Consider the following 21,510-nt stretch of genomic DNA (forward strand, 5'->3'; position numbering starts at 1 on the left):
GGCACGGTCTGGTCTTGTGCAGCCTCTTGCTCGGGGACAGGCTGTGGTAATTTCATAGCGTGTTACAAGATTCCTTCGTGAAGCATTTTTTCCAGTCATTATAGTGTTGCGTTTTTTTTTTTTTTTAATTGAAGTTCACTGGAACTGACAGTTTTTCAGCCGGGCAAAGCTGTCTGCGTGTGTGGGAGCTAGATCTACAATATGAGCAGTGGGGTCAAGTTCTTGTGCAAGTCCAAGCTTTGACTGCTAATTCCTCTTCAGGTTAAGAAATTAAGAGCCTTCGAGAGCAGAAGGCAAGCAAAGGATGCAGAGGTCAAGCTTTAGATAAACAAGCTTATGAAAAGAGAGACCAAGCTGGACTGGCAGAGTCAAGCCTCTCTTTACGGAAATATAACTGAAAAAGTCTAGTTTAGCTGTGTGAAATGATGGGATCATTATGCACATACGGAAGAGAACATATTCTCCATACCTTCTAACACAACCTTAAAGTATTTTAAACAAAATTTGAAGTACTGTAACTTCTTTTCTGTTACATTAGTATATTGCTTCATCAGAACATTAATAAATATTTGTATTTCAAACACTCAGATGTGCATAATATTCTTGTTGTAAATGTTTTTCCCCCAAAATTGTTCCCCTTAAAAGCTGTGTTATAGATTGATGTCAAAGGAAAATTATGAATGTATCGTCTTTTAAATTCTGGACTGTCGCAGGTCTGTCAATGGGCAGGTTTTATTGTTGTTTTTAGGGTTAAAGGTGGGTTTTATATTTATTTATTATTTATTATAGTTCAACTGTACTATAGGTGGTACCTATCTGTTGGGCATATCCAGATAAAGGGTTAGCTGATGCTAAAACTTACGTTAGCGCATCCCAAAGATGACGTCTCCTTCTTTTGGGAAGAAACAGAGGATAAGGACCGTTTTTACTTCTGCAAGAGTTCCCTTGTGGTTTGCAAATGTGTTGATAAAGGTCTTGTGTTTAGATAAGAAGGGCCATGGTGTCTTCCTAGTAAATATGTAAAGGGAGAAGTGTAGTTCAAAGAAAAAAAAAAGTTACCTGATTATGAAGCTTCTTTTTACAAAGCACTCTACACCCTCAAACCCAATTAATGTCAGTGTTAGTTGCAGGATTTTGTGCATCCAAAATGCAGTCAGCATTTGGAAACACAGAATCTGTTCGTTTTAAGGGCATCATCTTGTATTTCAGACTTCAAAAAAAGCTTGTTTAAAGAGAAAAGGCTTCCTAGTCTAATAGGAAACGAAATCTTATACGTTCTTCCTAATGCCATAAAAAACACTTTGCAGCTGTAAGCAGTTCTTGCAGGGCAGAAAATCATGATTCAGCATGTTAGTGCTTGCAAACCCCATATTTAAACGAATGCAGATTGATTACTACACAATTAATTTTGATAGAAGCGGGTGGTAAGTCCAAAACTTCGACATTATTTTTTACTGATGAACTCGTTTATTGGAAGACTTTTCACACAGAGCGAAATTTCAGTCTAGTGGAAACAAAAAAGATGTCTGAAGCGTCCAACTTTTCTGGAGAACAGAAATTCCACTGTGCTCATCAGCCCTTCCCCAATCTGTGAAAACTGAGACAAAAAGAACTTCACAGGAAGAATCCGGAGTGTTTTAATGTAAGAAAATACTAAGAGTTGAAAAGGCAGCAGCATTCCTCCATTTTTCTAGGTTATTGTGTGTCTCACTGGACCAAATGAAATGCTTTTCATTTCTGGGATGTGGCATGTCTTTGTCCCAAAGCTTCTGATGTTCCCTAAAACTGTCATTCCCCTTCAGTTTTATAACTGTGGCTCTATGCACATCATTTCCCATTTGTAGAAATGGTGGGGTTGGGCATTTTTAATGTCATGGGGGGAATTTCTGCTCTGAAGCATTACCGTACACCAAATACTTTCTAGGTGGCATTGAGAGGTCTGGCCGCTCTTTGCTGACATCTTTGTGAGTGGAAAGGCTCAGTGTCTTGCTGCTCTGGGTTCTTCACCTCCAATTTTCCATGAAGCTACGCACTAAAATATGTATCTGTTCCAAAGAACTTCTTGGTGCCAAGTTTGAGAATAGATGACATTTCCGCATGTTTGTTCTCTCCTGATGAAATGTATGTGTGCAATTTTCTGTTTCTCGCTGCTTTGGCTTTTGTAGATAAATTAAAGCCAGGTGCACAGCTCAAGTCTTGCTTGAACTTTGATGGTTTGCTGATCTCTTTACTGTAAGAGTGCACAAGTAAGATGGTATAAACGACCTGCCTTTTTCTTAAAGCCCCAAAGGTCATTACCGTTTTAATATGCTCAGGTGGTGCTTCAAAGGACTCTTTGTTATATTACACAGCTAATTCTAAATAGATCTATATGATCTTTCCAGTACCAGAGCCTCAATTAAGCCCTTTCTTCTTGTAAACTCTCATTTCTATTAAAGCCTCAATGTGGTACATTGCTAAACCTTAATGTTTTAGGACTTTTTTCTTAGCCTTAGAATAAGCGTGCCTAAAAATAACCTTGTGCCAGTTTTTCCAGTGTCACTTAATATGCATAACAAACCCACTAACCAGCAAAAGCAGAGTTATGTTTCGATGGAGATTAGGTTTCCAAAAGAACAAAACAAAGTTTAAGCTTTGACAACAAGTTGGGGAACAAAAGAAACCCAAGTCATTGAGGAAAAGTACCTAATCATCATGTCAGCTTGACACACTTGATTGTGGTACAGAACTTTCTCTCCAGTGATCTGTTTTGAAAGCCATGAAATAGTCGATAGTAAATGTTAATCTCTCAAGATGTGTGAACGCTCTTAAAAAAAAAAGAAAACACCAAACAACCGGGAACCCAGTTTGCACGGTGTTGACCTGAATAACAGGATAATGTGCTTAAGCAGCTTATTCATTCTTCAGCGCCTTTTGGAAATAGAGAAGCTCCACAATGGTTTGCCACTCGGAGCTCAGAAATGACCACTGTTCTTTTCACTTGTCAAATGTTTAATTCTTTTGTCTGCGCGCTGGGTTTCTTCATAGGTTGTTCCAAACAGGACTATAAAGGAACTTCTGGGCTATTTCTTGTCAAACTGTAACGTTTGTGAAGTAGAAGGCACTGAGCTGTAAAGGAATTTCAGGCTCTTGGTATATAGCTGGCCAAGCTTTTCATCAGCGATGTGTTGCTGAATTAATTGTTTGTGCTTGTGAGACTTCCCAGGCTGGAAGTTTAAACATACCCCAGAAACACTGAGTTAAGCGTGTTTTTTTTCAATATTCCACATGAAATTTCTGCTCCAAAGATAGGTGAATACATTTATATAGTGGTCTTTATAAGTAGAGCTGTTTTGGAGTTCTGAGTTTTAGTATTAGCTATAGATTTAAATGCCTACATATATTTAAGATGAAAAAAATGGTATAAGAGAGATAAGAGCCTATGTTTCAAGACAGATCTGTGGCTTATTTAGCACTTTTCAAAGACAGCATAAATGTGAACACATATTTCTCTTGAACTTTTACAGAATTACTGCCCAGCATAATCTGCCTTCTTGATGCAATCAGTATGACTCAGTCTGGCTGTGAAGTTTTTGAAACATCTCGAGAATTTTTAAAATAAAGGGGTCAAAGATATATGTTTTGTTTCTTTTTTCCCTCCCTCCCTCCCTCCCTCTCTCCTTCCCTCCTTCCTCCCTCCCTCCCTCCCTCCCTTCTTTCTTTCTGTCATTCCTCCTTTCCTTCTCTTTGGGTATTATTTTGCAAAATGAGAACACAGACTGATTGTTTGATAAAAGTCTTGCAGCAGTGTGTTAAAAAAAAAAATAAATAAAAATCAATTTGCCTGTTAGGAAAAAACAATTTGCCTTAATCTGGATTGGACCAGGGAGCGTGCGATGTGCTTGCAAAGGACACAGAGCAGCAGACAGCTACTGGCTGGGAAAGCTGTGGCAGTGGGATTTTGCTTGTTGTCTCTCAGCTCCCCTGCGATGCTCTTGACAGAGGTGCACAGCGGGGAGGCTTCTGCCGCTTGGCGGTTCTGCTTTCCAGCCTTGCTTGCTCCGTCTGGTGGGAAGCATGATGCAGCTCCCATGGGGTTTCCAAACTCATCTTAAGGTCTCACATTGCTAAAAAAAAAAAAGTTAATTTGCATTTCCTATGAATTTATCTCCCAGAGAAGTAAAATTATCCCTGATGTGTCAGATTTTCCTGAGGTTATTTGAAATAGCTAGGCAAACTCAATGTGGGAATGAAAAAATCATTCCAGAAATAGTTCTTAACTGCAAAATTAGAAATGATTGTATCAAAATAGAAGAGCATGCAACAGAGAAAATGACTTTAGGAGGTACCCGGCAAACAGCTCTTGCCAGATTTTCCTGCAGCATCTGGAATAGATCCATAGTTATGGTTTTGATTTTACTGCTAGAACACCTAGAATAGTGTAAATAAAGAGGTAAAATTATTTTAGCCAAAGAATATGCTCTTTAAACATGAATGCTACATAGAACTGGTGAAGGAAAGGAAATTTTGATTTGAAAATCAAAATAATTACAATATAGTGATATTACCTTCACCTAATGATGTGTATCTTCTGAAAATCTATAAATAATATATTAGAAATTGTTTTGAAATAGTGATGTATTTAGCAACATTTCAGAAAAATCAGATTTCAATCCTGTTCTTTTATTATTATTTTTTAAACATTGTAAGTGATGTCTTTTCAAAGTTTTATTGAAATGGAAAGAAAAGTGAGGCAGAGACAAATGTCCCTATGTGTAGACCAGTACAGTAGTTTGTTACTTATGAGTCTCGTGACCCAAGGGTTTTTCAGTTCTGTAAAAAGAATTTAGGCACTTCTCTAAAATATCCTGTGGTGGTTTTACCCTGCCGGACAGCTAAATTCCACCACAGCCACTCTATCACTCTCCCTCCTCGAAGGAAAAAGGGGAGAAAATATGATGAAAAGACCTCTTGGGTTGAGATAAGGACAGGCAGATTAATCACTGATTATCATCACAGGCAAAAGACTCAACATAGGGAGACATACAATTTATTGGCTGTCACTAGCAAGCTAGTACAGTGAAAAACTAAAAGCAAACCAAAACCACCTTCCCCCATCCACCATCTTCCACCTCCTCCCCCTGTGCAGCAGAGAGGAACAGGGACTGGGGGCTGCGGTCAGTCCCTGACGCTTCATCTTCACCGCTCCCTCACGGTCCCTCTCTGCCCCTGCTCCACGCGGGGTCCCTCCCACGGGATGCCGTCCTGCCCGAACTGAGCCTGCGGGGGCTGCCCACAGGCAGCAGCTCTTCAACAACTGCTCCCACACGGCTCCGTACCACGGGGTCCATCCCCCAGGAGCAAACTGCTCCAGCACGGGTCCCCCACGGGCGGCAGCTCCCCCCAGACCCCCTGCTCCTGCGTGGGCTCCTCTCCACGGGCTGCAGCTCCGGCCCGGGGCCTGCTCCTGCGGGGGCTCTCCATGGGCCGCAGCCTCCTCCAGGCCACATCCACCTGCTCCACCGGGGGCTCCTCCACGGGCTGCAGCGTGGAGATCTGCTCCGTGTGGGACCCATGGGCTGCAGGGGGACAGCCTGCTCCACCAGGGGCCTCTCCACAGGCCGCAGGGGAACTGCTGCTGCATGCCTGGAGCACCTCCTGCCCTCCTGCTGCACTGACCTGGGGGGCTGCAGGGCTGCTTCTCACTCCTCACTCTCCCAGATGCTGTTGCACAGCAGTTTTTTTTCCCTTTCTTAAGTCTGCTCTCCCAGAGGCCCACCCAGCATTGCTCCCTGTCTCAGCTCTGGCCAGCAGCAGGTCCCTTTTGGAGCCAGTTGGAGCTGGCTCTGATCTGACATGGGGCAGCTGCTGGGCTCTGCTCACAGAGGCAACCCCTGCATCCCCCGTACTACCAAAACCTTGCCAGGTAAACCCAATACAACTTTGTGTTGCTCATTGAAGGCTCTCTCCTGCAATGAGAGGCAGTCTGTATTTTTCTTTACGATGTCTTCCTAATTGAAGTTGGTGTACAGGTTTCTGCAGTGGTGTTGGGGTTGGAAATTGTTTTCAGATGACAAGTGCTTAGTCAAGCTCCTGGTTGATTCTGCAAGCTGTTTGGCCTCATGTGGAAGGATTGTATACTAGATACAACAGAGAAATTATCTTATTCATTTTCAGAGGTCTGTAAAATGTAATAGCAGAGAGTGTCTTTGTGTGTGTGATCCTGGGAGAGCCACTGAAAGTGTTGAGCCTGCTGTAGATGGAGTGAATTGTCAAAAGGGATTGCAAAACACTTTTATGCATTTAGTAAGTTTCTAAGTTATTATGTGGAAACAAATCAGACCAAAACAAAACTAGCCAGTAGTGAAGGCATGGAGTAAAATGGGCTTGGTGTTTTTGTGGTCGTAGAGCAAAGTTTGGATCATAGGTCTCAAAGAAGAAAAACTGCAAGTTTTAAGCATAGAAAAATTCAGAAACCGTATCCAAATGATGGACGTGGATAACTGAGACGAAGAATGCTGTAGCCTAAACTGATACTTTAGAAAGCTGTAAGGATAAGATCAATGACTTGTTTATGTTTTCGCATATTGAATTTTAGAAAGCAGCACATTATCTGAATATCAGCTTGTCAACACAGTTGAAATGATGGACTAAGTGTTCTTTGGGAGACATTTGTGAAATATGATAATAAAAGTAAAGAAAACATCTTTTTTAATGTCAGAGTGCTGTCAGGATGTAATGAAAAAAAAAAGTACTAACTAAAGCTTTAAAAGATACTTTTGAAACCTGACTTCCTAGATTAAACTTTTACTTTTTCACTTGGAAACAATACCCTTCCTTTGATACTAGAGTATCCATTTTCCTTGATACAAAAGGCTGTTTCTTTAATCTCTTTGTTGCATTTCTTCAGTCTTTATATAGAGGTGGATAAATGGATATGTACTTCATATGCTTGGGTTAATCCTCAAACACTGTATTGTTGTCCCCCTTCTTATTAACGTAGAATGTACTAGTGTAACTTGTTCATGTAGTAGTTCAAACATTTTTTTTAACAGGCACTGCTGAAAGATCCTTTGTATATTGGGCTGAGACACAAGAGAATCAGAGGTCAAGCCTATGATGATCTCCTTGATGAATTCATGGAAGCTGTGACTTCAAGGTATGTGATATATTTGTGCTATTCATTGGAGAATTCCACTGTGAACTTCATCTTGGGAGAAATAAATGTCGTTAGCTATGAAAGGAAGAAAGAACGATGAGAACAGAGTTGCTAGGTTCCTGATGTTTTTATTTTGAGCATTGTAGTTTATAAGATGATCAGCTCTCTCTAACTTGCCTTAAATATTGTATTTTTATGAATTCATTGCATGAGTGGTAACATTTATCTTGAGATAAGTGAACTAGTTTTTCAAACTATTTTATGAGATTTGGACTGTATTTGCCTAATAATTTTCTATGCCTAGTGCAGTGCCTACATGTTCTTCTTTGTCTCCCCAACTTTGTGTGTGAGATGTCAGCAGTGTGAAAGAAGGTATCGTACCTGGCAAAGGCTGTTTCTGCTGCCTTCTTGCAGTTGTGATAAATTCTTCATCTTCTTTTTCTCCAGGTTTTAGGGTTACATTTGCTCTGTACTGACTCTCCTCTATTAAAAAACAAACAACAAAAAAAACAAACACAAAAAAAAGATGACCAACCCCTGCTTGTGCCCTGATTCAAACCAAAACAGGACTAAGTTTCTAGTATTTTGGTTTTAAATGCCATGGTATAGACCTATACTAAATCATCTCTTTTTCTTGCCTCTTTTTCTCCTATACAGAAAGTAGTTAAATTTATTATTAGAACATGATGCATAAAATATTACATTTCATGTCAATAACACATTTGTTCACATTTTCCTTGTTCATTAAAATATTTGGAGTTCTAGCCCTGCATTCAGTGTGCATACCTAAAATAGCCTAAGTACCAGGATCCTTAGCAAAACATGCTATCTATGTCTGCAGTGAACTGTAAAGCCAGGACTGAGGTGTGGGACCTGTAAATACTTTCCAACTCGTTGGTCTCAACTTGTGCCCCATCCATGTTTTGACTCCATGCTGGGACCTTCCCTGGATATGTACAACCTCTGTTCTTCCTTCCCTAGTTCCTGTGTAAAAGAAACTTGGGCAAGTAGGTAGTATTAATTCCCGTGCTTGAAGCACAGATTCCTCCACATATTACTACACTCTTCCCCATCACCCTCAGTTGGCTGAGAATCCCTTGCTCTTGATCTGTGGTTTGCTGGTTTGGCTCTGCCCCGTAATGCATCTGCTCCTCTTTTGAGTATTCTCTTTCAGATAAAAGTGGTGTATTTCCACCTCCCTCACAGAAGGTTTGGACCATTACAAATTTCTCTGTGGACTGAGTTTTGAGAATTTCTATCTTAAAGCATTCCCTAACTCACCCTTTGTTTTTAAAATGAACTGTAGTCCATTTAAAATCATTTAAATCATACACTGAAGGAAATCATCAGTGTCAAGCAGAATATTATCTCAATAATGTCTGAAGGTCTGGTTGACTTGTTCTTTTTACTTAAACATCTTTAAGACTAATTTTGAGTAATTTTTAGCAATTTATGTTATCTTGACCTTCTGAAAGATCACTTCGTTCTCAACTAAATCTGTCGTGGTCTACAGTGGTGTCCTTTATTTCATGTTTGAAGTGGAGTATTTATAATTCAAACTTTGTATGTTGTACTTGTAAGTTGTTTTGGCTGTAGTACAACATCCAAATTGGTTATGATACTCTTTTGCTAAGATGAAGGGAAAAGTGATGCAGCTAAGACAAAATCAAGTCCATTTGTTCAAATTTCCTATGAAATCTGTTCAATTTCATATGCTCCTAAATTAAAATTTCTCCTTGGCTTGTCACTAGGAGACTCAGTGCTTGCAGTTAGTTCTGGTATGATGGGTCTGACTGTTAAAGATGTAGGCTGTGATTTGCTTTATTGTATATTATTTTCTCTTGCCAGCTTATTGCAGTGATCTAGGTAATTGTATACTTTGCCTGAATGCTGCTCATCTTTTCCTTGTGAAAGTTTCTCTTTGTTTTTTTCTCTTTTCACTTTTCTTAGCCTTCTGCTGGCTGTTTCACGGAGGAGTGTTTTCTTTACAAGTCTTAGATTCATGTTTGGTCTGATACATTTTAGGTTAGCCATATTTATTGGCAGTTATTGCCATGGTACTCCAGAAGAAGCTTTCCTATTTAATATTGCCTAATCAATTCAGAGAATGGGAGAAGTTCTGTTGTTATGTTTTCAGTACCATGGAGTATTTACCTCTAAGACATACATAACCATGAACATTACAAAGCACAAAGTTGGCATGTCTTTTTAATAAGACAAATTTAAAGACAAACTTCAAAGGTGATGACAAATATATTAAAGAGAAAAGACTGCAAGTTGGAATACTATATTAAATACCTATTTTAGGTCTTTCTTACGCTCATAGTTCTCCAAAGAAGCCAAATGCTATTAGAACTGGGAGTGAGGTTTCAGCCGCTTTGCTGGGAACGTGTGGAAGTAGCCAGCTGTACAGAGCAGTGCACTTTATACAGGCTTCTTACTGGCTTCCAGGGGAATTTTCCTAGACGTGTATCACCTTGATTGGTTGTTAAATTTTGAAAATCTACATTTTTATAAGCTGATGCAGCATCACTTATGGTGTATCATGGTGGAACACCACCTTTATAGAGAAAATGTTATGGTACATAATAAAGTACGTTATAAAGAAGCATGTCATATGAAGGTACAGTTTCATGAACTATAATACTTTCCCCTTCTTGCCTTCACTGCTATTCACCTCCAAAAAACTGTTCTTGTAAATCAAAATTATTTATGAAAGAGTCAGCATTAAAATTCAAACAGGGCTTAAAACATCCATTGCTAAAAGATTTTGGTACAGTATCCAGTGTATTACCATGGCAGAATGAAACTAGTACAATGTGTTTTATCCCAGATGTGAGAAGGCAGAAACATATGGAAAGTATCTGGATTTCTTCTGGCTTAAAGCCAGCGAACAGCTTTTATTTATTTACCTATATCTGTATCTGTCTACTTATTTATTACTGGTGCCAGCAGCTGCCCTTTCTGTGGGCAGGTGCTAGAATGTCTGGGGATGTTACCAGGTGTTTCTTGCTTTTGTGTTGGTGCGGTAATTTAAGGGAATAACAATATTCTAAATGGAAGGAATGTTTTATAACATGAGAAAAAACAGACAGATATTTTCATCGCTGAATAATGTAAATCAAACTGTAAAACCTATTCAGAAATGTTTGTTATGTTCTACCCTATGGAGAAATGGGTGATAAAACATTTTATACAGAAGTGAGATTTTCCAAATGACAAGTTATTCTTAAATATCTGTGTTTACAAAAAAAAAAAAAAAAAAAAAGAAGAAGAGGAGGGTTTGCTAAACAATACTTTGATAGCTGGGGTCGATGCACCAAGACTTCCTGTATAACCAGAAGAAATAGCTCAATCTTTTTATTCCAGTTTCTATTTCTTCCCTACTTGCCTGAGATGATGCAAAGAGAAATATATCAATGGCTAAGAGGTATTCATATACAACAGTGAAGGGATTATGGAAACACTTGAGAGGAAAATATGTAGGCTAGAGATGGAACAAGAGATGAGGGGAGAGGACAAAAGCACCTTTTTAATAACAGGGACTTTCCTTGTCTGATGTAAAAAGTGGATTTAAAGGCTCTGGAAAATTTTTCCCTTTTTCTGAAGGAGACTTCCTTTTCACACATCTGGTAAAGATAACTCCATCTTGAACTCCCCCGAAAAAGGCCAGAGTAGGGAAGAATAGCATACTAGCAGCTTGCTTTCTGCTACAGATCATGCCCAATGGAAGCCACTGTGCACTGGGGAAGGAAATGTCCACCATTGGGAGGGACAATATTGACTTGTTCCTCTGGCCTGTGAACAGACAAGAAACTTTAAGGAAATAGAAAGTAATATCGTGTAACTCTGGTAGGTTGTTTCCTTATTGACCTACCACAACCCCAAAGAGTTGCATAGAACTCCTATTATAAGCTAAAACCTGTGGATTTGTGATGCATACTGAAATATCACTGAAATTATCTTCTTGTATGCGTATGATGGTGACAGTTTTCAATTTCACTTCAAGGTGCAATAGTAGTGGATCCTTGAAAAGTAATATCACGGGACATTTGTGTACCATTGCGTAGTCATATTTTAATTAAACCCTTCCCCGTGCCTTTCATATGCTGTGCTTTTCTTAAGCTTGTGATCTATAAACCAAGCTGCTGACAATTGTAATTCAGTATGTTCTGTCCTAAATTACCATGATGTAGTCATTATTCCTCATTTGCCTGATTACATTATTCACAGATGGTAGCAGTGTTAAATTTCACATCATGTGTTACTTTAAAACAGTCTTTTATGGTAAGTAAGGTTTATCTAACTTTGAAAACAACTGTAAGAGTTACAAATCAACAAGAGAAAAATACACAAATATTTTAATAGATGTTTTCATTTAGTAGATTACATTGGAATATAATTCAATTTGTAAACAATTAATTCTAAACAGACCTTACTTCTGGCAAGAGAATATACTGGCAAAACATCAACATAAAAGGTAGTTAGAGCTGTGCATCATGAAGGACGTGGTTGGACCACACAGTGCTTCTGACAGTATATTCAGACACAGATTGTGAGTACAAGGACATTGGTGCCTCTGTCCTCTTGTGAATTGTGGTGGTGCAAGACCAAGACTTGCACTGTGCCTCTATGTTCCCATCTAGTTCAAGTGAAAGTGACGTTCAGAGGGAACACAGAAAGAAATACTGCTGCAACAACTCCCTCCTATGGCAGACTTGGTGAAGATCTTTCTGCTTAGAGATTTTGTCCCTCAGTGGGACTCAGGCCCATTGAGCCAATGTTTCAAGTTCATGGCTACCTTTTCCTTCCACCATTCTGTAAACGTTACTGTCCTTGTGAAGATCACTGTGGAGAGCCAGAGAGGAGAAGGGTAGATGCTTAGGCTGAACCCTATCACTGCCTTGACTGCAGTTACAATTGCTCTTTGAACGCACCCACTGTTTCATTTCCAGTCACTGATATGTTTGTGTTCTTCCTGAAACTGCTTGGTCCTAGGAGTCAGGCTTGCTTGCCCAGCTTAGTCTCTCAGGTGGACTTTGCTTTTATAAAGGTAACACCATTCAGGAGGACCTTTAGGTTGTCTGCCTACTGAAAAAGGTCCTGAAACTCAAAAACATTGTGGACTATTGCTTTGGATAGTGGAGGGCGTTGTGGAAGAGGAAAACTGAAATAGTTTGATAATCAGGGTTTATTTTTATTCTAGTTATAGAATCCTAGAATCATAGAATATCCTGAGTTGGAAGGGACCCACAAGGATCATTGAGTCCAGCTTCTGGCTCCCCACAGGACCACCAAAAATCAGACCCTGTGTCTGAGAGCGTTGTCCAAGTGCTTCTTGAACTCTGGCAGGCTCGGTGCCATGACCACTGCCCTGAGGAACCTGTCCCAGTGCCCGATCACCCTCTGGGTGAAGAGCCTTTTCCTAACACCCAGCCTGACCCTCCCCTGTCCCAGCTCCATGCCATGTCCCCAGAGCCTCCTCTGCTCTGGGCTGAACAAACCAAGTGACTTCAGCCACTCCTCATACATCTTCCCCTTGAGGCCCTTCACCATCTTCATAGCCCTCCTAATTGTAGCAGCTGCACTGGTTTGCCTGAGGAAAATCTTCATTTTTTGAGATTAACTATGATTTGTAGTTATTATCGCTTGCAACATTAAATTCTCAAGAGATGATGCCACTGCTAGGAAGTTTGTTAAGGAGCCCTGAACCCTTCCCCAAGCAGTGGTGCTTGCTGAGGTACACTGTTTGGAGTCAACTGGGTTTACCTGTGTCAGAGAAAAAGAGAAGTAACATCTCTACTTTATTTTTTTTGAGATGGGACATTCATGTGCACATTTACTGTTCCTTCTAATGTCAAATCCAAGGGACTCTGAGATGGGAAAAGAAGGCTGGGTAGAAGGCCTCTACTTCTGTATATTCCATTAAGTAACGGGGAACAGATTAATTAATTCCCCCCCCAGTATGAATATCCTTACAAGCAATCCAACACAAAAAGAATGTAGACGGTTAATTCTTTCTGTTAGCTGCCTTGTAGCCCTCTTCTCTTTCTTTCCTGCTAGTTCTTTTGGTGGTACAGTTTTCCAGACTGGATCGCTGGGTGACAGTTGGCTGACACACAGGGACAGAACCAGCCCGCTCTGACCTTTCGCAGCAGGAAATCTGAATTCTGCTTCCTTCTTCTAAAATCCCACATTAAACCCATTCTCTCTTACACCACAATCTACATCACGAGGTTTTGTCCTGCCTTCTGTAATACCAAAACCAACCACGAAATTTTGTCCTTTTTCTTCTTTCTGGACTTAGAAATGTGAAAATATTTGATTTGTGATACTTACTAGCTTATCTACCTTCACATTTTTCTTTAAAACTCATTTGTGCTTTCATTAACTAGTACCTGAAAACAGATTGCAGGTGTTGCTGGATTGATTACTGCCTCAGCTAACTAAGAAAATGTGTATATGTTACTTCCAAGATATTTTCTATCCATCCTTCTCAATAGCTTTAGTTTCAGTTGCATCTCTGGGCCTGTTGCTTAACATAATGGAGATGAGCTCGATTAAGACTTTTGTTTGGCTCTGTTCTATAAATAGCCAATAACAATGTGTCTCTGCTAAAAATAAGGCCCTCTCTCTTGTCACTAGAGAAACAGTCATCATTTCCCAAACACCAGTGTTTTGTGCAGAAGTTGAGTCCTCTTCCATCAACGTCCTTGGCAAGGGAAGGGCCTATGCCTTGTCATCTAAAACCACAGTTAGCTTTCACAGCGATATAAACTGTTCTGATTCATCATTTCCTTTCCCTCGCATGCTCTTGAAAAATGTTGACGGCTTGCCAGAGCAGTAATAAATAAATATAAATATTCCATAGTCAGGGTTTAGGTGACAGTCAAAACAGCAGCAGCGGTGAACACTGCTGGGAGTGCTTCAGATAAGATGGAGAGGCAGGATGCGCTGCCTTACTGTGGAGCTGAAGAGGCCTCAGTAGCCATTTTGTTTCCTTAAGGGTCACCCCATGGCAAAATGAAGGCTAAGTCAGACTAGGTTTTTCATTTAATGTGTAGAGTTAACCTCAATCTCCTCTAACACAATTATAAGGTCTTTCTAGATCTCCTGCAATGCTGCTTTTTGCTGCCAAATAATCTGGTTATTTGCTCACAGCAGATAAGTCTGTACAGTACTGCCTAATGCCTAAGCTTCAAGCCCTTGGCAATGGAATCTCAGGGAGATTTGCACTTGCAAATATTACTTTTTTTTTTACAGTTATTTTTTCGGCCTTTATATAAACTGAAATTAAAGTAGAACTATGCTAATGAATCCTATTCCAGTTCTGAAATCCAGCTTGGAAAAGATAGGAAATCTAAATCTTAAACCAGTGCTATTCCTTGTGTATGTGCTATTCCTTCTTTTGAGGCATGACCTTTTACTAAGCTTTTCGTAGAATCTTCTTGCTTTACTCAGTTTGCAGAACAGGCAGAGCACAAGGAGCAGAAATGGAGCTGCACTGACAACTGTGCCTCTGGCATACAATCTCTTGGGGATTTTGTCATTGGTAACTTTTGACAGCTGTAAAGACTTCTACATATGCATTTTGTGATTCTTTACTGCAAACTAAATTGTACGTGATTGCTGGAAATGACACAAATACATGCTTTACAACCTTTTCAGACCCAGTAAGTGGCATAAGGAAAAGTGAATCTGTCAGTGAAGTGAAATCATAGCAGGATAGACAGACTCTACTCACATCAAGTTTATTTGTAGAAAGAATGTTATTATTTATTGTTTATAATGCTAGACCACAGAGAAATTCTTAGCAAAGATCAGCAGAGGAGTCTTGAAGAAATAAAACCTCATTCATCCCTTTTAAAAAAAAAAAAGTAGTAAGATTGTCAAACAGTACAGAAGGGGGGAAGGATATTGTTTTGTATTTTGTGGGACAAGATAGAGAGAGCGGGGGAGTATTTTTAGTATATTTAATATGCCTCTTGTACCCAAACTGATTTTTGAGCTCAGAATGGGATATATCCATGTTCTAATAATGCTCAACTATGTCCCAGACTCACTGCAGTCAAACAAAACCCAACAAGTGAAGAACACACTGTTCTCAGGCTTTTCTTCTCCGAACTATTTTAAGAAGGGATTATTAAAGTGGAAAAGGCCTGGGTAATCTCAGTTACGTTCCTTCCTCTTTTATAGCTGTAGAAAATGGTGGCCAGGATTCTCAAGTAGAAGTTAGCTGGTGCAACTGTATGGGGTGAATGTTGATTTATTTGAATAATTTGTGTGAATGTAATATTTTAACACAGTTTATATTGTTGTTACAGAAGTATAGGAGTTTTCCAGGCTGTCAGAAGCAGCAGTTTCCTTTTTCATTTTTCCCCCTTTGGAAACTCTAGTAAAGTTAAATATCAAGTTTTTGACATAAATTCGCATCAGAGTGTAATGAGATATCTGTCCCTCTTATCCCATCACTGTCTCTCTCCTACTAAATGCTAAGAATTATTTCTATCTAGATTTCAACTCTCAGGAGAACCTCCTTTCACTGTCAGTCTGGCTAATGGGATTAGGTACTTCAGCACTTCCTCCCTCCCTGGCCCTTGAGCCCTGCTAGACTGTGACTCTGCCATGCTTTATTCAGCGTATTCCATCTCAACTGCCCGTGCTTCCACCTAAATTTCCTGAGGTACTGCAGTGAATGAGCCCTTGGGTTGCCTCTGCAGCTCACCAGCTGGGCCTGCAGGATGCTAACAGCAGCAGGACTTCGATAGCGTGAGATTTCCTGGTAAAATAAAGCCCTGCTGTGGGAGGGCAGGGGGCAGAAGATGCCGCTGAGATCAGAGTTTCATCTTGGACTGAACTGGGTGTTCTACCCTGACCAACCCAGTGCTGCCCTTCATGAGAGGGCCTGGACCAACAGAGGGCCATGGTTAACATAGGACTTGTTGACCACCTTGGGTCAATGACATAGATCAGATAGTACTAGTACCTGTAGTTTGCCTGAGTACAACTTTCAGAGTTACTCTGTGGCAGTAACAGGCAGATTTATGTATCACAGGGATAAGAAGAAAGCTTGGAAATTGTAATCTTGCCCTTGCTCCTGAAGCTGCAGGTATTTTTCTCCATTGTGCTTCATGATAGAAAAACGATTAAGGCAGCACAGTTTCTGCGAAGTGCAAGGTTAATGTCAGTGTGTTGACCAGTTCTCCTTTTAAAGTAAACAGCATTTTTCAGATGAAATGTGGAATACAAAACATTTAAGAACATATAGAGGATATAGAAGGGATGTTGCTGCAGGCCTGATGGGACCATGCCTTTTAAGTTCAGCACAATTAATCCATTTCTCAGGAGGGCACACGGCTTAACCATATCCACAACATCTAAGAACTTCCCTATGACTTCGATGGGATTTAATACCTAAGTGTCAGCTGTTGTCTGGAGCAATGCCATTGTGGCATATATTTGAAGAATTCCCTCTTTTTATGTCTACCAAGGTCTGTAAACATTGTTGCTGCCCAATTGCCTGCAAATAATACTCCATTAATAAATATCACTGGCATAACCACATTCATCATTTGGATGCTACTAACTTGTCTTATCACTGGCAGAAATTGCAGTGGAAACTTCAGTGACTTCCCTTTCCATCCTAGAGCCTACAGCAGTAATCCCTTTGACCTTCCATAGCAACATAACTGACAAGCTTGCAAGTGATACGGCACTTGTAAAATGGAAGTATTTAACCTTATCCTGAGCTTATGGCCATATTAGTCTTTCAGCTGTGCGAATCCTATGATAAGAACTGTCTGCCAGGGATTTGGGACTAGGATCAGAAAGCATGTCAGAGATGAATTGTTGAGTTGTATGCATTGTCAGTATCCATAAGTATGATCCTTTTAAAAATAATGTAGAGTACCTTAAATTAAGTCTTTCCTATGTTAACAACATCCTACTTGTAGACTTTTTTCTTTTTCAATCTTATAAATGTCTCCAGTGTGTCCTCCATCAAATCTGCCTAACCACTTTGCGGTCTGGCCTTCTTATAGTCACACTGCCTTTAAAGCTGTTGCAGAGTAGTACTTTTTGCCTTTTATAGGTGGGAACTGGAGCATTAGATGACAAAATCAGAATTAGATGTCCTCTTGGGCACAATCCAGTTGCCTAAACATAAGTGTCCAGTGTTGTACCCTTTCTGGCATCCAGCTGCTGGTCCAGGTACTTTAGTTGTCCCACACGCTCTGAGTAACATCTGCCAACTCTGTGCAGGTGCCGTGGATACCCGAACGTGTCTCAGATTGCACTGTGTTCCTGTCTTTAAACATCTGTATCAAGCCCCACCATCTATTCCTATCTCTAGGTGCTTGAAGGCTTTCAAACACTGGCTCTGAGTGACCTTCCTACCGTTGCATGAGAGGACTATTGTCAAATAGAGGAGAACCCTGACTGTCCTTTGGGGTAGCCTTCCACCTATACAGCTATACCTAACAAACATTTGGTTATAGTTTTGGTAAAATTAGAGATTGCGTGCAGATTTTGCACTTGGCTTGTTTTGAATGCTTAGAGCTACCTCTCTTCTAATTCCACAGTCTCTCCACGCTGCTTTCCTGCCAACAAGGCACACTGAGAGCTTGCTAAATTGAAGGCAGATAAAGATTGCTGCTTTGAGCTGCAAGATAGTGCAATTTATTTATTTTACCGTTTTATTGTCTTTTTATTTAACCTAGAGGTAATGAGACAGTATTTGGTGTCTGCTGTATTTTTGACACTTCTTGGAAATTCCAGATGCACATCTTATTTCTGCATTAGCAATCACTAGTGTTTATACACCACTGTAAAAAATATTAGCCTGGAAATGGCTAAGAAATGAAATCGGACACTTCAGACCCACTACCATATGTAAGTGCAGTTAACTGACACTTCATTGACGCCCACGGTGGTGCCAGTGCTAACAAAGCCTGAATAAATGATGGAATATGTTTAGCTCATGCATTTAATTACCAAATTACAAAAGCTCTTTGTAATTTTAGAGGAATGTGTATGAATAACTGGATTACTGGAATTGCAAAGTTGCTGATTGTGTCCGCAGAAGCAGATAATAGTTAACTGGTAGGTTATCTTTATATAACTGGGGGTGTACATGAGAGAAAAAAAGGAAAACATTTTGAAAAACATACTAGGGTTTCTATAACTCAGATTTTTTTTTCTTCTAGTCCCTTACTCATTTAGATTTTTCTAAGGTTTGAATAATTGGGGGTGAGAATCTCTACTGCTGTCCCTGCATTGGCTCATGCAGAAGGAAATTCTTTACAATTTTATCTCCGGCACAGCGTTACTTTGATACTTCTCCTCCTAAAATGGGATTTAGCTTAGTACAAAACCAGAAAGTTATCTGTTTCAAACATTACACTTTGGAAACTGCAAGAGAAGTATCACTTAATTGGCTAACTTTATTTCAGAATTTGGTGGATTTTAACATCAAAGTTAATTCATCTAGTTGCTGCTTTATATCAAGCCTAAATGGCTACTGGAAGGAGAGTGCTGGCAGGGTTAGATGAAAATGAACTATGCAGATTTTAATAAAAAATGGAGTTAAATCTAAATACACTACTAGAAGAAGCTAAGCCTTTTTTCCAGAAGATACTCTTTTTGTAAATATTTAGTTAAATGATAGTATAAATTTTATTTTATTATAATTGCTTTGTAATTAAGTCAATTACTTCTTTTTGTTTCCCTTTATTTTAAAGACCTTAATGTCAGACACTTGGCATCACTGCTCCTGCTCAGGATAGACCTCTGATCCAGAAAACACGCCCAGGAGTTATTTTGCCTTTTAAAAACATATGAATAGGAGCCTGCTTATTAGTGCCTATTAGATAAATTGAAAGGTTGTAATGACAGTTGTTAATATCAGGAGAGTCTACAAATCTGAAAACATAGTAAGAAAAATGCAGGAAAAATACTCTTTTAATAAGTGATTAACTGCTACATATAATCAAACTTGTATTAACTTCAGGTTCTGTACAAGTTTTGAGTCTGTTTAACCAGCATATTTTTTCCTACTTGTCATCTGGGTTTATAGTTCTGTACTTAAGGACAGAAAACATTTGTGGTACAAGTCTGTGAAATCCTACAGTTCTCCCAGTAATCTCATCTCTCACACATTTTAGCAAACTATGAAACTATTCAAATTTAGCAATACTTTTAAGTCCAGTTGTTTACATGTATTTTGGTCATGCAACATTAAAATTGTTTTGTTGTTGGTTTTTTTTTTAAGCTTTTTTTTTTTGATAGAGTCAGAATAGAAACCCTGTCTTGTTAGAGGTTTTGCATTTGTCTGCCATGGAGTCATCTGAAGATCTATGGAGTCCATTTTTGTGGCTGGAAATAACAGTCCAGACATTTAGAGATCTTTTTACAGTATTGAATTTTTATTAAAAAGGCTTTGATTAATCTTCTCTTCTGAAAAATTGATTATGATCTGAGCATATGTTTGACTTCTGGAAAACTACGTATCTTCAGCTGTCTGACTGCAGTCATTCCACTGGATTTATACTGAAGAAAAAAAAAAGCTAATTAAATCATTGATCCTTCACATTTATACCAGCTGATTTAAGAATGTCACAGCAGCTACAAAGAAGTGCTCTATTAAATTTGTTAATGATTCTAAATTTGTTTAAACAAAAATGATTTTTCAACGTAAGCCAGACTACACAGTGTTAGGGTTTGTTTTCTTTTCTTTGCCAGAGAAGTACAGAAGCTGTAAATTATATATGGAAAATATTTTTAAAGAACAGCGTTTTCAGGATAAGAGAACTGAGTGCAGCTGGTTTGGTATATTTTCCAAATCAGATTTCAAAATGGGAACCAGCTGCTCACATGTTGCTCTTAGCTAAAATGCCAGCATAGGCTGATTGTCGTAAGATGGCCATTTAAAAAATGATATACTTGGGGAATAATGGATGTGATCCTGATGTCGGATTCAGTTGCCAAGTAGTATCACACAGTAACAGCACCACCTTCAAATGCTGTCAGCCCCTATCCTAAAGACATCTGAGTGACTGGTTTGCAAAAAATCCAAAATAAAATTAAAGTAAATCCAAAATAAAATTAAATCATAGTGTAGACCATCCGCTGTGCATTTTCAACAAGCTTTCTTTCACCTGAATTAATTAACCTGCAGCTGTGCTGTTTGATTGCACTTGCAATTACCACCATGTGAGCAGACAGCTCCTGTTGCAGGTCTCGAGACACGAGAACTTGCACCACCTTGCTTTTGTCCTAGATGCCTTCAAAAAAAGCAGCTTCAAAAGGAGCTATAGACAGGTATGCTTTGGTGCAGGAATAAAAACTGAGGTGGAATGTGGTAAGAGGTGGGAGATGTGATTTTGTTGTTATTTTTAATTCATTGGGAGTGTAGGATATGTGTTAAATAAAGGCTTGCCTTTACAGCAAGTGTGATGATAAATTAAGAAATCTAGACTGGACTGTTCATAGAAGCTAAACATATGGATACAGGGAGCAATTACACTTTTGATTTAAACAATTGAGACTAAGCTTGCTAGGTCAGAATGCAATTTCCATGTTTAGTAAGTATTGCAAATAGCGTTTGATACTTCTTTCCATAATTTTAAACATAAACTTCAATAACTTAAGAAATTTTAAAAGATAGATTTGATGAACATCAAATTCTGCTGCAGTATTGTTTACTTTTTTTATTTGTGAAAGAACTGTTGAACATTATGGAGACAGATGCATTAAACTTTGTACGTGAACAATAGCAACATTGCAACAGATAAAAAAGTGATTTGCTTAAAAACACTTTGACTTTGCTCTCACTTCATAACAAAAAATCTTGTCATGCTTTCCTTCAAGTCATTCCCTGTACGCTCTCACTGAACTGAAGGCATCTTATGCAAATATTCAGTACTGCTGGAAAGTGTGGTCTCCCAAAGGTAGTGCTGTAATGCTCATTCTAGTTCTCTGAGCTTTTATTGTGTTAGAAAATATCAGAATAGCGGAGTTTGTAATGGCAGCTATTGGTGTAAGAGCATGTTATAGAGGAAACTTGAGAGTTGCAGACAAGAAAATGGCTGTTCCGTAGGACTCAAGAATTTGCGCAATATGCTTTTGTTTCATAATTTGGTGTTAAAATGGTTTTTTTCTAGCCTGTGTTTGGAGGAAGGGGATTACATTGTTGAGAACGAGGAGTTAATATGCACTGAAGAAGGAGGAAAGGTTTCTGGGACTGTAGTGTTTTCTCAGTTGAGGCTTGTTGGCAGCAGGTTTAGCTTAAGAAGCAGAGGCAATGTCAAATAACCACTTCACAGAACACAGGACAAAATAGATTCTTGACAAAGAACAAAGTTTTGGCTCCAAAG

The 21,510-nt window shown here is 39.2% G+C and overlaps 1 protein-coding gene across 1 annotated transcript in view; it reads left to right on the top strand.

The window, feature by feature from the left end:
- ME1 (malic enzyme 1) overlaps nucleotides 1–21,510 on the top strand; it is a 180,988-nt gene that overhangs the window by 98,584 nt on the left and 60,894 nt on the right. The window contains exon 6 of the mRNA XM_080585663.1: nucleotides 7,035–7,138. Within this exon, the coding sequence (XP_080441789.1) occupies nucleotides 7,035–7,138 (104 nt within the window). The remainder of the gene's footprint in view (nucleotides 1–7,034; nucleotides 7,139–21,510) is intronic.

This window comes from Anser brachyrhynchus, assembly GCF_964034855.1.
Source record: "Anser brachyrhynchus genome assembly, chromosome: 3".
Classification (NCBI taxonomy): domain Eukaryota; kingdom Metazoa; phylum Chordata; class Aves; order Anseriformes; family Anatidae; genus Anser; species Anser brachyrhynchus.